Below are 15,926 nucleotides of genomic sequence, written 5' to 3' on the forward strand. Positions count from 1 at the left end.
AAGTAAATATTTTAAATACTAAAATATATAAAAACTATTCTGACAAGAAATAAACAGAATTTCAAAAATAGCAACTCATTGTCATAATGAAATATTATATAAAATTCTACATAATGGTATCCAATCCAATTTTGGATACCACCATGCAATAAAATATTGCAAATAAAAAATATGTTTTACAAAACTTAAACACTATAGCTCTACAATTAGAATTTTATTATTTCATCTTTTTAAAGTTCAGTGGAGTCAATTCATGTGACATAAAAGTCATCTACGACTGTGAATATTTTCTAAAGTTTCACAGGGAATTGAGTTAGGAATTGGTCTCTCTGTAATGTATTGGTCTGTATTTGACTAGCTATTATGTTTGTATTTTATGTAGTAATTTGGAGTTATAAAATGTATATACTTCATAACAAATTGCTAAATTATTATGCATTTATAAATACATTTAAACAAAATTTTATTGCATTTTTATGAATATACATTTTATTTATTTATTTCTGAGATAAAGAGAGCTTTTACCTAAGAAGTTTGATTTTAATAACTTGGTTTTAATTTTAATTCTCATGCATAATTTCCTCATTAGTCTTTATAGTTATCCATGATAATTATTTTTTATTTATTCTGGACAAACTTACATTTAATACAGAATAAACTAGCTCTTCACTTTAGATTAATATTGAATAAAATTGCTTCTTAGAATGAATGAGTTTTCAATTTTATTTATCTGAGATTGTAGAACTTTTTCACACAGGATCTATTTAATATCATTTTGTCGATGTGACCTAATTTTCAATGCTGCCTGAAGGTATCAAGAATTTAAAGTATAATTTTTTCTTAATATAGAAAATATTAAATTTGATATTCTCATTTCTGTGTAATCAATATTGAATTCTTAACATTGTGGTTTTAAGATTTTAACTGAAGAGTCTAATTCAATTAAAATCTTAATCATGCTAAATAAAATTATTTCATTTGCAATCATACCACTTTATTATTGTCAAGAAAACTCTCTCTTCTTCAGAATAGCAGACTTTATTTTTAGAAAACCCTTTTAAATTTACAATCATTCTGCATGAAATTAGTATTTAACAGTAAAATGCAGTGTTTAACAGTAAAATAAGATAGCATGAAATAATCCCAATATATAAATGCATTTTGTAGTGCAATAAAGTATATTTTTTTGCTTTCTTTTAAGTATTTACTTCCAATATTATGTTTAATTGCTACATATCATAAGTGTAATACAGATAAACATTCTTTAGAAATTATTTCAATTTGAAACATCAAATTAACACATTATTATATTCTTTACAAATAATATTATGAAAGATGCATAATATAATAAGTAATTTTAAAATATATGGTTATTAGATCTATCTAGAGTTATATAGAGTTTTTATTTTAACTAAGTTTCATTTTGCTAAAAAATTGTAAAAAAAAAAAAAATGATAAGCAATTAAATTTACATGTTTTGATAAATATATATATTCAAGTCTTTTGACATTACAATGTTAAATTTTCACATATATATGGTTAAAATAAATTATCAGAGATTTTGCCTATTGTAACAATAATTGTTTACCTGGACAAGAATGAGGTCTTGTACAGTATAAAGGATGGCTTTCCTCTATACATACAATCGATTAGCCAAATCACCACAACCCTCCTAATGGGACTGATAAAATAAGCCAGAAAAACCCAGTGGTGAAAAACATCCTTAAGGATCCTGGGAGTCGAAGCTGTGCAGACCCACAGTCATCATCTTTTACAAGTATTTGTTTAATAAGTATTTAGTAAGTAATTATTGTACAAGTATTTGCATTTTGCAAAAAAAGTATAAGCTCATTGATTGGTGTTATTAATAAACTGATTGCTTGCATACAATGCAGTTCTAAAACTTGACTGAAATACTGATTGATGAGTTTTCTTAATGTAGCATTAATATATATAATAATAATATATTAATTTAAATACTAGATATACATAATTTTTAATTAATTACTTGGATTGTAGAAAAGGTGCCTTATTTTATAGAAATATGGTCATATATCTCTGCTAATTATTTTTGTAACATGTAAAAATATTAAAAATGATTAATCATTAAAATAGCTCATATTTGTTCAAATAAACATGATTTAAATTACAATATTATATATATATATTTCAATTTTTACTGTAAAATACTTACAAATTACATTATACTGCAAAATAAAATATATGAGAGACATTGTTTGCATGAATAAAAATTAATTAGATTTTAATAATTATCTCATTTTTTACTTACTTATCAGGTTTCATAATTATGTATACAAAAGTGTTCTCCAGCTCTAATATTTTAAAAATATTCTTCACTTTTTTTAAATTTTATATTTTACCCTCTTTTGAAATATGCAATCAAATAATTGATAACTGTAATGAAAAATATAAATTAAATTGCAAAATTGCTTTTTTTTTTTTTTTTTTTTTTTTGCAATGCATGATAATTTTTAAAGTTAATGCACAAAGTGGCTCTAACTTTAAAACTGATGATAATATAAGCAATAACATATTGTAGATATGAAATAAATCTTTACTTAATGTGCAAAATACTATTTTTTTTTATCCCCAAAATATTATGGTTTCAGCACTACATCATCTGATTTCACTTAATGCATTTTTAAGCTGTCATTAAAAGAATATTTTGAAACATTTTTCATTCAATCAAACTACTATTTTTTTAATAAATAATAATAAAAAAAAATCTTAACCAGTTAAATTTTTGATCACTTCAAAACCAAAATTTAAAATTTGTTCTTTTTTAATATAATCACCACACTAGTCAAAAACTTTAAATCTTAACAAATAGAAATTTATTTTTTAATTTAAAATTCAAAATCAATGAAAAAATAAAAAATGCACATATCGTAACATTCTCATTAGAAAATGTCTTGCACGACACATCATTTGAGTCGTAATCTTATGATTGATCTTACAATTAGAAAATTGTAAACAGCCGTAATGAATAGATAATCAGGAATTATGAAGAAACGTTATGTGCGAGTTGTATAGATGTTACACGACCATGAATTGACCCCACTGAAATTAAATTTTTATTATTTAAATATAAAAAAACAAGTATATTATGCACTAAAATTTATTTCTTCAGATGCCCTTTTTTATGTTTTTGTATTTCAAAAGCATGGATAAATTTTTTATAATCTGTAGATGTATACGAAGGAAAAGAACAGTTTTTCAACATGCGGCGGTATGTGTGTATCAGTTTATTTATCCAATTTTCTCTATTATGTGAACCAACTAATTCTTGAATTGACATAGAAAAACACCCCCATCTATTCTTTTGCATTAAAGTATCGAAAAAAATAATTCCACCGTATGAAAATATCATTTCTTTTCTCTGAGAAGTTGCTGCAGTTTGAATAATTGCTTTGATAATTGGACTACTGTGTTCCAGTACTCCTAACTTAATTAAAAAACCCGAATTTATACATTTTTCAATAATGTATGTTTTACAATGATCAGGGCTATTTTTCCAGAAGAGTTCAAAAGCATTTTCAAAGATTTGATTTCCACCATACTCTTGTAAAATATGGGCCATTTTTTCTATAATTAAGTAGAAATCTTCATGCATAAGCACATCCCTGGTTTTATAAGCAATTTTAAGAAAATCACCTATTGTAGAAAATTGTAAATAATAATACAAAATAGTACCTGAATGACTAACAATTAAGCCATTGAACATTTCACTACTTACATACTGAGAAAGTAATGGAATCATTTTATGCTTGATGTTTTCTTGAAATGAACATGGCATTTCAAGAATGGATTTCAGTTTGCTGCAAGCCACTGTGCACATTTGATCTTCTTTCATTTTCTTCAAAAAGTGTTCAGTCCAAATTGCATTGTTATTTTTCACAGACATATTAAAAGCAAAGAACAAAGTATCTCTGTTACCAGTATACTGGATTTCATCCATTAAATCATCCATGTTATCTTTTATATATGATATCCAAAATTTTATTTCAAAGCATTCCATAGCATCAGTATCATATGGAAGATTTTGTTGTTCTAACAAGTCCCACAACTGAAATATATAATTTTCAAGACAGTACATACATGCTATTCTGAAACAACTGATCAAGTTTTTTTCATGAGAGATAATATTTTTAGCAGTAGCAATGCAATCAATAACACCTTTTGGATTCCAAGAAAGTAGACTAGATAATACTGAACTATTGATAGTCAGAAAATAATGATCTTGAATCCATTGTTCAATACCTTCACCAACAAAAACAATGAAACTTTCAACTCGTTGTTTACAGGAAGCAGGTAAAGGTAGAGAATGTATATTTTTATTTACTATGATCTTTGTCTTCATCCAATAACGCTGCTCAAAACTTCTCTTACATGAAGTAGATTTTTTTATCCTTTCCACAGCATTTTTATGATACCAAACCGCTGCTGCTACAACAACAGCAGCTCTGTCTGCAAGTGTAATCTGTGCATCTGAATCCATTTGGCAAAAATGGGTCTATCAACATAAAAATAGGAATTAAACTATTATTTTTACAAACAATTTAAAAATTTAGTAAATTACATTTAACATTAACATTAGTAAACTTACATTTAACATATGTTCTAGAAATCAATTTCAAACATTTTATCAATTTTTATTCTTTGTACGTTGAAAAAAATATATCTAATTTAGTTTCATATTTAACCTTTAGAAAATCAATGCTTTTAAAACATTGAATGAGAGTTTCTAAATACACATTTGTGTATTAAACAACCAAAATAAATTGCCAAAATATATGTTTATGCATCAGCATTTCTGCTTACAGTGCAAAGAATTACAAAATTTGCAAATAAAAATACTTAAAAGATTGGATAAAGTGAAGAATAGTGTGCCCCCGAGTTTGTCGCCAATATGGCAACCCATCGGAACTCTCTTCTAGCAACTCTAATGCTGTTTTGTTTACTACTTTTTGCAATGGTTGGGTTGTACATGAACTACAACTATATCATGAAAAATGTAAAATTAAAAATATTAAAAAAATATCGATTAAAGATTTTAATTTTTAATAGGTTATTAAATAAAGAAAGTAAAGCTTATAATTAAAAGTCATTTTCTTCTTTCTTTTTTTTAATATGAATTCAAACCGAAAATATTTATTCTTTTGCAATTTTTAATTGTCAGTATGCGCTTTAAAAAATCGTCTGAATTCTAACTTTACGAAATCGTCTGCATTCTCACTTTAAAAGACAGCTGCAATGGAATTCTTCGCAGTTCTCGTAATTGTTTTGGTGTTCAAACGGTTGATTCCCTTCATAATGTTTGATGTCGGCAATTGTGCAAGAATGGATGTCGGGTAAATGGGACGGAAGACAGTATTTCGAACCTGCAGAATATATATATATATTACGAGTTGAGCAAGTTAGGAAAGGATGCTTGTTTGAAGAATAGTTTGATATCGAACCGGCAGAATGGGTGAAGGGTGACTGGCTTATAAGCTATTCGCCACAAGTGGAATATATTTTTTTACGAGTTGATGAAGTTGGAAAAAGGATGTTTGTTTGAAATTTTGTATGAAGAATGTTCCGATTGCTTCTTTCTATCCTTTTGGTTATGTACTGTTCCTGCTATCCACAGTCCTTATGTTCAATATGCTAGCGAAGCTACTAGGTTCCCGCTCCCGCTGGTAACGAAGCCGTAGGGTGTTTTTTTAAGAAGGCACAGGGCAGTCTGGGAAAAAAAAATACTTATCAGTAAAATGTTCTAATTATATGGCGGGAAATGGTAACCGTAACTGTTCCGCGGACGTATTTGTTTATTTCCGCTGCCATCTTTATTGGCGACTTGGCATTATTGGCGCTGCAAGGGGACGCTAAAATTCACTTTTACCCTTTGTAATAATACAATACCACATCAGATTTAATATTTTTTTAAAACTCGGATGATACATTAAGCTTTTTGGCTCATCACTTTTATAGCTATCAGAATTTCAATAAAAAAAGCATGGAAGCAACTAACGGAACATCGCAAGAAATAATTAACAATAAACAGAGCTTCTTAGGAATTAAAAAGAAAAAGAAAATTGCTTACAAAATATATTTGGATTGAAATCTACTTCAATACGCCGCCTGAGTTTGTTTCCAACATGGTAACCCAAACAGCCAAACAAACCTATTATTTACCTTGTCACCCATTTTGATGACTAAGCATTTGCACAGGATCAGGGATGGGATACTTCCTCCGAGGTTCTCGCCAAGTATTTTTATTTACTATGATCAGTAAATAATGCACAAGCTTATACAATCCGATCACTAGCTCGTTTCATCTGAATGGTGTTCGTCCGCTATAGCTAGTTAGTAGAGGTAGTTCGTTCGCGAACGAATGGGTCGTCTAAGTGAACAAGCGGTATCGGGTCACCATTTTCTGAATAAGTCGTTCGTTTACGAACAACTGTGTACCAACTGTATTCCCGTTCATTAACTGTGTGGACTAGAGATGCATAATCCATGATTTTTTGAATAACAAATAATTTTGCTATTGTTATTTTTAAACATTTGTTCCAAATATCTGTTATTTCAATCATATTATTAATTAAAAATTATTATTTAGTATTAAATATAAAATTTATTAATTTTAATTAATACTTAATTCACTAATTTAAGTAACGTGTGATTGAATTAATTTATCTATTTCAGCTTACTTCTTAAATTTGATTTTTTTTCAAAACTATTTAATTTCTTCATTGGAGTAAACCATTTTCTGAAAAATTTGAATTAAATATATATGTCATTTCTTTAAAATGTTTGCTTTAGTTCTCTATACCACCAATAGATGACGCCAGAAGTAAACAGAATATATGCAAACACCATCATGTCACAAGCAATTAAAAATGATTTTTATTGAATAGTGCATCATCAAATGCGAATATCTGAAGGTCAAGATCACTCTTATGAAGTGGAGCGGCGATTTCACACTTTCCAGTATTCACCGCTCCGATAAATTTCAGTGATATGCAATTCAATGATACGATAATTCCAAGAATAATCGGTCCGTTCACTTTTCAAACCATTCACAGATTTCTCCTTTTCTGTTTCGTTCGAGAGCTTCCATTCGACAGATCGTATCGATTGTTACTTTCCAGTAAAGTCGCCACTCAGGTAAATTTCAGTGATATCGTATCGATTGTTACTTTCTATCGTGATCCAAAACCTGTAATCGAAATATCACCAGTAAAATCGTATCAAGGATTTTAATCACCCCCCTCTTTGAAAAGTATTGATCACTGGTATTTGTGACTTTTTGATATTGGTTACGTAATAACCACCCGTAAAATATTTGTCATTCCTAGTGTGGACCTGGCTATTTTCGCTCGCCGTGCGGAACTTGCTAATTTCATGCGTGAACCTCCCAGACATAAGAAGACAGATGCTTGTGGTTATGTCCGTAAATGAATGAGAAAGCTGGGGAAGGGGAAGATATTTCAATATCACTTAGCAGAAGACTGGTAGTTGACCTTTAGTGATTACACGGTGTTTAGCTCTTTTATCACAACACATTTTGGCACACTCGTCTAGCAAAAAAGGAAGTGCTTTATGGGAGGTAAAAGTTTTCAGTTCGTAGAATCAGAGAGTGAGGGAATTTTTTTTCTTCTGAAGGAGGGGGGGGGGCATGCCATTTTTTCACATTGGAGATTTTAGGAAGTGTTAATTGTAAAAGACTTTTATTGAAAAAAGCGTTGGGGTCCTTTACAACTTTGCTGCTATAATACTAAATTTTACCTTTTGTTTTAATAATAATAATAAAAATTTTCAGAAATTCTTTATGCTGCAATATTGTCATAAAGTAAATTAAGTCAAATATTTTATTTTTCTCTTTTTTTATTTCACATGCTCTTTTATTCCTTACTTTAAGATATTCTAAAATATATATATATATATATATTGTTACAAATTTTTTTTTCTACAAATACCGCTAATCAATTGTAATAACGCATCACATTTAATCGCTAATTCAGCAGCTTGCTTTCTGTCTAATCCTCTCAAATATTTTACTTGTCGGCGACTCCTACTCTCACACTCGACTTCTGACGATACACACGACGACTTCCCTGCAGCTTCAGGTGCCTGTCTTTTATAGTTCCGGGAGGCGGGGCTAGAATCTCCGAGACCAAGCAGGACGTCTCTGGGTGCATCTCGGTTCCTACTGGATGGAACGTGAAACTTCTCGAACTTTCCAGTATAATCCATTTTGTCACCAAACTCCCGAAATTCATCACCAAGCCGCCAAATGTCCGCCAAGTTTGTCGCCAATCTCTGAGGTCATTGACGCGGCAACCGCTCAACATGCATAGGACAGATCGTACAATGGTCTTTCTTACAATGACACGATTCATGCCGAGTAGCAAAATTACAGATTTGTAACAATATATATAACTTTTACTTAAGTGACGTGCATTGCTATCATAATAAATTATTTATTTACTTTGAAAAAACAAACAAACAAATATATCACATCTATTACTACACAGAGGAAAAGATGAATAAATTCGCTTCTAAGGACAAATAATGAGAGTTAATAAAATTTAAAATTTATCTTATTAAGCAACTATTTCTTTCAAATGAATCTCCTTATTTCAATGCTGTTTTATCTTTTCTGAAAAAAAAAAAAAAAAAGATCCTGAATTGAGATTATTAAACTCAGGCACTAATCACACTGCTTTCGTAAATTGCAAAATGTGTTGTTTAATTTTTGTTGCTGATCAAGAAAGAGAAAACTTGTATTAATTGTAATATAGACAACAGATATAAAATGAATGTTTAAATAAAATAGGGGGTTTTTCTCTACAATCGATTATTTTAACATCATAATGATTATGGGCTGAATATTCAGACACGGAATAATCTTTGTATGGCTCTTTAAATAATGCAAGATCACTATCTTCCATCTTACTTTCCTCTCCAAACATCTAAAACCTCTTTGTATTTTTAAAAATGTAATCTTTATATAAGCAATCTGTTTTAATATAAAACGTTATGGAAAACTGCATAGCAAAACTTTTAATTGGCGGTCATCTTCAAAAGACTTGATTTCAGTGTCTCGCATATAAAAAGAGTTTTAATTAAAAATAATTTCAAATAAAATATTTAAACAATTACAAAATTTTTAAACATAAATTCAAAATTCGTCAGAGTTGTTTAGTTGTATATTAGTGTTAGTCGGCGACAGACAACAATAACAGAAAAAGAAAAACTTTTTATAGGCAAATTTGAAAACATGAAAAAAAAATCTGGAAATAATGTTTTTAAATCTAAAAAATTCTTGATTTTAATTTGAATAAGCCCAAATACATGACTTTCAAAAATGGAATGAAAGTAGAAACTTAATTTTCCCTGAATAAAAGTCAAAAATTTTTCAAGGCCTGTAGACATCCATTTGATAATCGAGGCCGATATAATATATCCCGATATCAATATTCGAAATTCTCTAGATGACTGACATTGAAACTATAACTAACGGATTTGGCACTTGGTTTTTTCTTAAGTTGAAGGATGCTAACTTAATGTTTCCCCTCAATGACTTTGATGCATATTATTGCACGAAAACCATTTTTACATCTCTTTTAAATTTATATATATATATATATATATATATATATATATATATATATATATACAGATATTTCACCTATACATACGAGCATTACGAGAATATAGAATATACTTTTTTATTTATTGTGTATTATTATTATTATTATTTTCATATCATTTTTTTTCTGTAGATGGCGAATTAAGGTATTTTGTGATCCTATGCAATGAGACCCATCTCTCAGTAAACTAGCTAATTTAGTAATACATTTCAACATGGATTTAACTCACTCAACATTTATTTTAGGATATTTTTTATTTTAGTAACTCATATAGTTTTTTTTATTTATTATAGAATGAGTACTACTTAGAATGATTATTTAATACTCTTTCTATCCCAGCTATGCTTGATCGTAATAGTTGTTGCTTCTATAAAAATCAAACCAAAATTTGTGGTCATACTGAAAACACATCATTTGTTGTCATTTGTGCTTCTACATCACTATCGACATTTTCAGAAATGTTTATATATATATTATTTTAATTTTAAGAAATGTTGAAACAGATTATATTGTTAATCTTATAAAAGTTGACTTAATTTTTTGGTATTAATAGTTTTTTTCTCCATTTTTATAATTATTTCTTTGCTTTTGTCAAATCCAAAAAGGCATAATTTTACAATAGAAGATGTTGTACAAATACAAAAATAAATATTAAAATTTAATAAATAAGCATTTAAAATTATTTTTAAAGATTTTTTTCAGTAAAAACTATGCATTGTTATAAAACAGAAAAAAAAAAAGAATACTATGATTAGAAAATACGCAATTTACATATTCATACTTATACAAAGGTGCTTAAAAAGTACTTAAAAGTACTTCTTTTTGCAGCAGCTTGTCACTACACACCCTGTAAGGCAAATGCAATCTTTTACTTATCATATTATAAATTATCAAATGATAATTTAAGATATATTTTTCTACTAAAGAGTGAACATAAAAGATGCAAGTATAAGAATAAATGTAATAGTATAGCTCTTAAACAATAAAAATCTAATGAAATTTGCGCAAGTATAAAACAATAGGAATATCAAATTTCCAAAATCTCGAGTTCTAAATGAACCCTGCCCTTAATTAAGTAGACACGACTATTGGCATATAATCCAGGAAGTAAAAATGAATAAATAAATATAATTTTCAAATAAAAATAAAAGCTGAATAAATAAAAATATAACTAAATGTTGATTTATAATGTTACTTAAAAAATTATTGAACAATATTATAAATAATGAAGTAATATCTCGAAAGACGAAAGACTTTTATACTTAGAGACAGTGGTGAGCTTAATTTTTTATGGAATTATCTAAACGTAATAGAAAACTCCATACTGTCAAAATAACCAATCGTGAAAAATATTTCATAATAAAATAAAGTAAAAACGGACCTAAAAAATGCCTTTAAAAAGCATTAAAAAAAAACCATTAAATAACACTGTAATCTCAAGCAGTAGAATAACTGAGAAATGATCAAAATTACAAAGCCTGCTCCTTCATTCCCTCCTGCGAGAGGGGAAGAGAATCATTTGAGTCTATGCATTCCCCCATTCTCAGTTTTATGTGTAACCTACTTTTCAGAACGAACTGCATATATGGCAAAATAACAGCGCATGCGTTGGGAAGTAAACACATACAGTAGAAGTCACCTTTCTTTACGACACTCAATACAACCGGAAATATCCGGCTTGGCCAATGACGTAGTGAGTCAAAAGCAACGAAGTCTTTCGTTCTCGAATGAAAGAGCCCAACTCATTCGTTCCAATTGGTTGTTCGCGAACTACCTGCAACGAACGGGTCAAATTAGTGAACGAACGACTTTGATCCGAATCTTTCAAATGAACAGTATTTCCCATCCCTATAGTTCTTGTTGCTTCTAATGGTACTTGTCATGGACAAGCTCGCTGATGAAATCAGTGATTGTAAGTCGAGAGTGCATCTCTTGTTTTTTCGTAGCGCCAATTAGAGCCAAGAGTACGTTTTAGCTATTCATGCATCACATTCGCTTGCACAGCCCCTTTTTACAGGAGGGCACATCTCACGGATAGAAGAGATGAAGAACAACCATGCCCGAACCGGGACTCGAGCACAGAACGCCCAGATCACGGGGAAGACGCGCTCCCCCTATGCCAGGAAGCCGGCCTACTAGTTCTTCATTCTTATTACACACTGTAATGCGGTTTTGTGCTTCCACTTTTAATATAAAATTTTACTTGGTAATGATAATATTAAAAAAAAATATTGAACTGAATAATAAAAGTTAAATACTGTGCAAAACTATGAATAAAAAAAATTATCATTCACTTATTTTCAATATTCATGAATTGCGCAAGTCCAAGTGATTAATAAATTAATTGAGTATATAATTAAAAATAATTCATATTTTTTATAATATGAAACTATTCCTCTAGTAACAATCACTAAAGATGCATAATCCACGATTTTTTGAATAACAAATAATTTTGCTATTGTTATTTTTAAATATTTGTTCCAAATATCTGTTATTTCAATCATATTATTAATTAAAAATTATTACTTAATAGTAAATATAAAATTTATTAATTGTAATTAATACTTAATTTACTACTTTAAGTAATGTGTGATTGAATTAATTCATCTATTTCAGCTTACTTCTTAAATTTGATTTTTTCAAAGCTATTTATTTAATTTCTTTATTGGAATAAACTATTTCCTGAAATATTTATTATATATCTTATTTCTTTAAATTGTTTACTTTAGTTCTATATTCCACCAATAGATGGCGCCAGGAGTAAACGGAATATATGCAAAGTCAAGTCACAAGCAATAAAAAATGATTTTTATTGAATAGTGCATCATCAAATGCGAATATCTGAAGGTCAAGATCACTCTCATGAAGTGGGGCGGCGACTTCACACTTTCCAGTATTCACCGCTCCGATAAATTTCAGTGATATGCAATTCAATGATACGATAATTCCAAGAATAATCGGTCCGTTCACTTTTCAAACCATTCACAGATTTCTCCTTTTCTGTTTCGTTCGAGAGCTTCCATTGGACAGATCGTATCGATTGTTACTTTCCAGTGAAGTCACCGCTCAGGTAAATTTTAGTGATATCGTATCGATTGTTACTTTCTATCGTGATCCAAAGCCTGTAATCGAAATATCACCAGTAGGATCGTATCAAGGATTTGAATCACCCCCCTCTTTGAAAAGTGTTGATCACTGGTATTTGTGACTTTATGATATTGGTTACGTAATAACTGCTCGTAAAATATTCGTCATCCCTAACAATCACTTAGTTCAAATATATTTTATTATTTTTTAACAATATAAATAATTTTTTACACATATTGCATACATTTAGTATTGATTACTTTAGTTACGCGCTATTCCTTGATTTGCATTGAAGCGTTTTTGCATGATTTGGTTTTAAACTTTTTGACTTACATTTCAGTATAAAGCTAATATCAGTGTTGACAAAGGAATTGAAAAGTTAGAAATTTATAACGTAAATGAAGCATCGTAAAAAAGATGTTAATAAGACAATGCAAAATTGACAGCACATTGTTTATTTGAATTGTTCCGATTCCATTTATTCATTATTACAATATTTTTGTATCTTTTGTTAAGAAGAAGTTAAGTTGAATGACTCAGAAAAATGGGGGGAAGGAGGAAGTTAATTTCTTGCTTAGATTCAAAAGGAACAAAGTTGTATTTTAATCTAATCAGAGCCATCTTAGAAGTTGTAAGACCAAATTGAAAATAATTTTCTATAGTTTCTGATTTCCAGCCAGATTCAACCATGGTGTAAAATACATTTAATAAAAAACACCTTTAAAATGTACGTTTATTAGTAAATTAAGAAATAGAGCTTTTTTATTTCAATTGTTCTTTTAAGTTATTAATTATTATTATATACACAACAGAATTTTAAAAGGAATTTTTCCCTCAATTTCATTATCAGCTGCAGCGCAAATGAGATAAAAATTCAAGTCAATAGATAGATCAGTTCGTAAGTAAAGTATGAAAAATTAAAATTGAATATAGTGATAGAAATTACAAACGTGATAAAATTACAGATAACTCCATCACATCAGTAAGTGAGTGAAAAATTTCATTACAAAGGAAGATTTCGTTAATTACATTCATTAAGAATTCCATTAGAGAGTATTCTATAAAAAGAAATAAGGAATGTATAGCAAATACATAATATATAAAATAAATAATAAAATAAATAAATTATCGTTGCATTTCTTGATTACACAATAATTCATTTGATAGTGAAGATTGTGGTCTGGGTGAAATGACTTGAAGACGCATATTGTCTTTTGGGTTTTATAGGGTTTATTGGTAACATCAACTAATAAGGCACATGAATACACCAAAGTGTAGAAGGCCTAGAGAACTACACATAAAACTCTCTCGGGAGAGAGAGAGCCGAGATAACACTCCCACTAGTACAGGAGTCCGATTCGCTTCTAGTGGAAAAAAAATATACTAAACAACCACAGGGAGATCACGTGATACATGATTGGCAGCTACTTCCGCCCAGGAAGATCACGTGGTTAACTGAATTCTTAACATCCTGCCCCCGGATGAACCAGGGGGTTCATCAAAATTTCCTAGAGTAAATAATTAAACATGAATTGTAAATTTAACTTCAAGAAAGTTACCTGGTAATTACTAAAAAATATTAAATAACAATTAAATTCAAGAATACGTATGAAAAAAGAACACACAGCAAGAGAAAATATGATAAAAACATACTGCAAGAAAATATGATAAAAACATATTGCAAGAAAAAATATGATAAAACATACTGGAAGAGAAAATATGATAAGAACATACTGCAGGAGAAAATAAATGAAAAAAAAAAAGATTTCAAATAACAAATACAAATTACAAATAACAGATATACATTTCAAATAACACATATATACAGTAAACACTTCAATAATGTTACTAGCTAAATGATTAATATTCTAGAAATTAAGTACATGATACATATAATAAAATTATTATCACATTTACTTCTTAGTCCTGGATTTCTAAATTATTCAACAATTGTACATGACGTTTAATAATTGATGACTCGGTTTTAACTTGGCAAGCCCTCCCCTTGCTAGCTCTTCCGAGAAATAATTCAAGAATTTTTCCTAATTTCCAGAAATTTTGAGGTAGATGATCATCTTTAATCAAGACTACATCGTTAACTTTAAATGGCGATATGTTTTTAACAAAACTTGAATGGGCTGATCTCAAATTCAGCAAATACTCATTCCCCCCCTAGACCAAAATGATCTCATTAATTTTTCTCCGTAATTAAATGCTTTTATTAAGCATTTCCTGGAAGAGAGATTCGAATCAAGGTGAAGTCTTACAGAGGGCAAGGAGGTAACACGTTTCCCTAGAAGAAAATGTACTGTCAAAAAATGAAAAGTCAGAGCAATCGGTTCTTCAGTGTCACTACCAACATATGTGATTGGCCGAGACTTAATCATGCCTTCAATCTCGGTAAGGACAGTCAGCAACTGCTCAACAGTGAGACATGATTTTCCAAGTGTTTTTCGCAGAGCAGTTTTCACAGTACGTACCCTTCGTTCGTAAAAACCACCCCATCAGGCGGCTTTTTCAACAATATATTTCCACTTAATTCCGTTAGCAGAGTAAAAGTTTTTTACATCTGCATGATTCAGAACATTCCAAATGAGTTTTATCTCTAATTCTGCACGTTTAAAGGTACGTGCATTATCAGAGACCACCACTGAGCACAAGCCACGTCGAGAAATGAAGCGTTGGAAAGCTAAAAGAAATGTATCGGTAGTCAAATCACCGACCAGTTCTAGATTAACACTTCTTGTCACTGCACAGATTATCAACAAGATATATTGCTTGTTAATACTATCTTTAACGAAAAGAGGGCCAGCAGAATCAACTCCGATTATCGTAAAAGGAGCTGACTGTTCTACACGAATGTCTGGAAGTGGCGCGATCACTTGACTTCCGGGAGAAGAGTTGAATCGTTTACATATTGTGCATCTTCCAAGAAGAGATTTGATGGTTTGTCTGGACTTTAAAATCCGGAACTTCTCTCTTATTTACACCATCGTATGGGATACACCAGAATGAAAGACTCTTTTGTGAGATTCCCAGATTAATAACTCTGTTAATTTAGCCTTGGGAGGGAGTATGATTGGATGTTTTTCATAGGTTGATAAATGGGTTGTTTTCCCTAGTCTTCCTGTGACTCTAAGGACACCATTATTATCAAGAAAAGGGTTTAAACATAAT

General features: G+C 29.6%; 1 protein-coding gene across 6 annotated transcripts; it reads right to left on the reverse strand.

Annotated features, from left to right (window-relative positions):
• Positions 1-1,378: 1,378 nt before the first annotated feature.
• On the reverse strand, positions 1,379-11,181 carry LOC129985270 (uncharacterized). Of its 6 annotated transcripts, none has more exons than XM_056095240.1 (2): positions 11,136-11,181; positions 1,379-4,534 (listed from the first exon to the last, which is right to left on the reverse strand). In XM_056095240.1, exon 2 carries the CDS (start codon positions 4,517-4,519, stop codon positions 3,140-3,142), a length of 1,380 nt encoding a protein of 459 aa, XP_055951215.1. In that variant the 5' UTR covers positions 4,520-4,534; positions 11,136-11,181; the 3' UTR covers positions 1,379-3,139. The 6 variants fall into 6 exon arrangements, with proteins under 6 accessions (XP_055951215.1, XP_055951216.1, XP_055951211.1 ...); XM_056095241.1 differs by lacking the exon at positions 11,136-11,181 and adding an exon at positions 10,444-10,489; XM_056095236.1 differs by lacking the exon at positions 11,136-11,181 and adding an exon at positions 6,199-6,420.
• Positions 11,182-15,926: the final 4,745 nt, after the last annotated feature.

Source organism: Argiope bruennichi, chromosome 9 (genome assembly GCF_947563725.1).
Source record: "Argiope bruennichi chromosome 9, qqArgBrue1.1, whole genome shotgun sequence".
Classification (NCBI taxonomy): domain Eukaryota; kingdom Metazoa; phylum Arthropoda; class Arachnida; order Araneae; family Araneidae; genus Argiope; species Argiope bruennichi.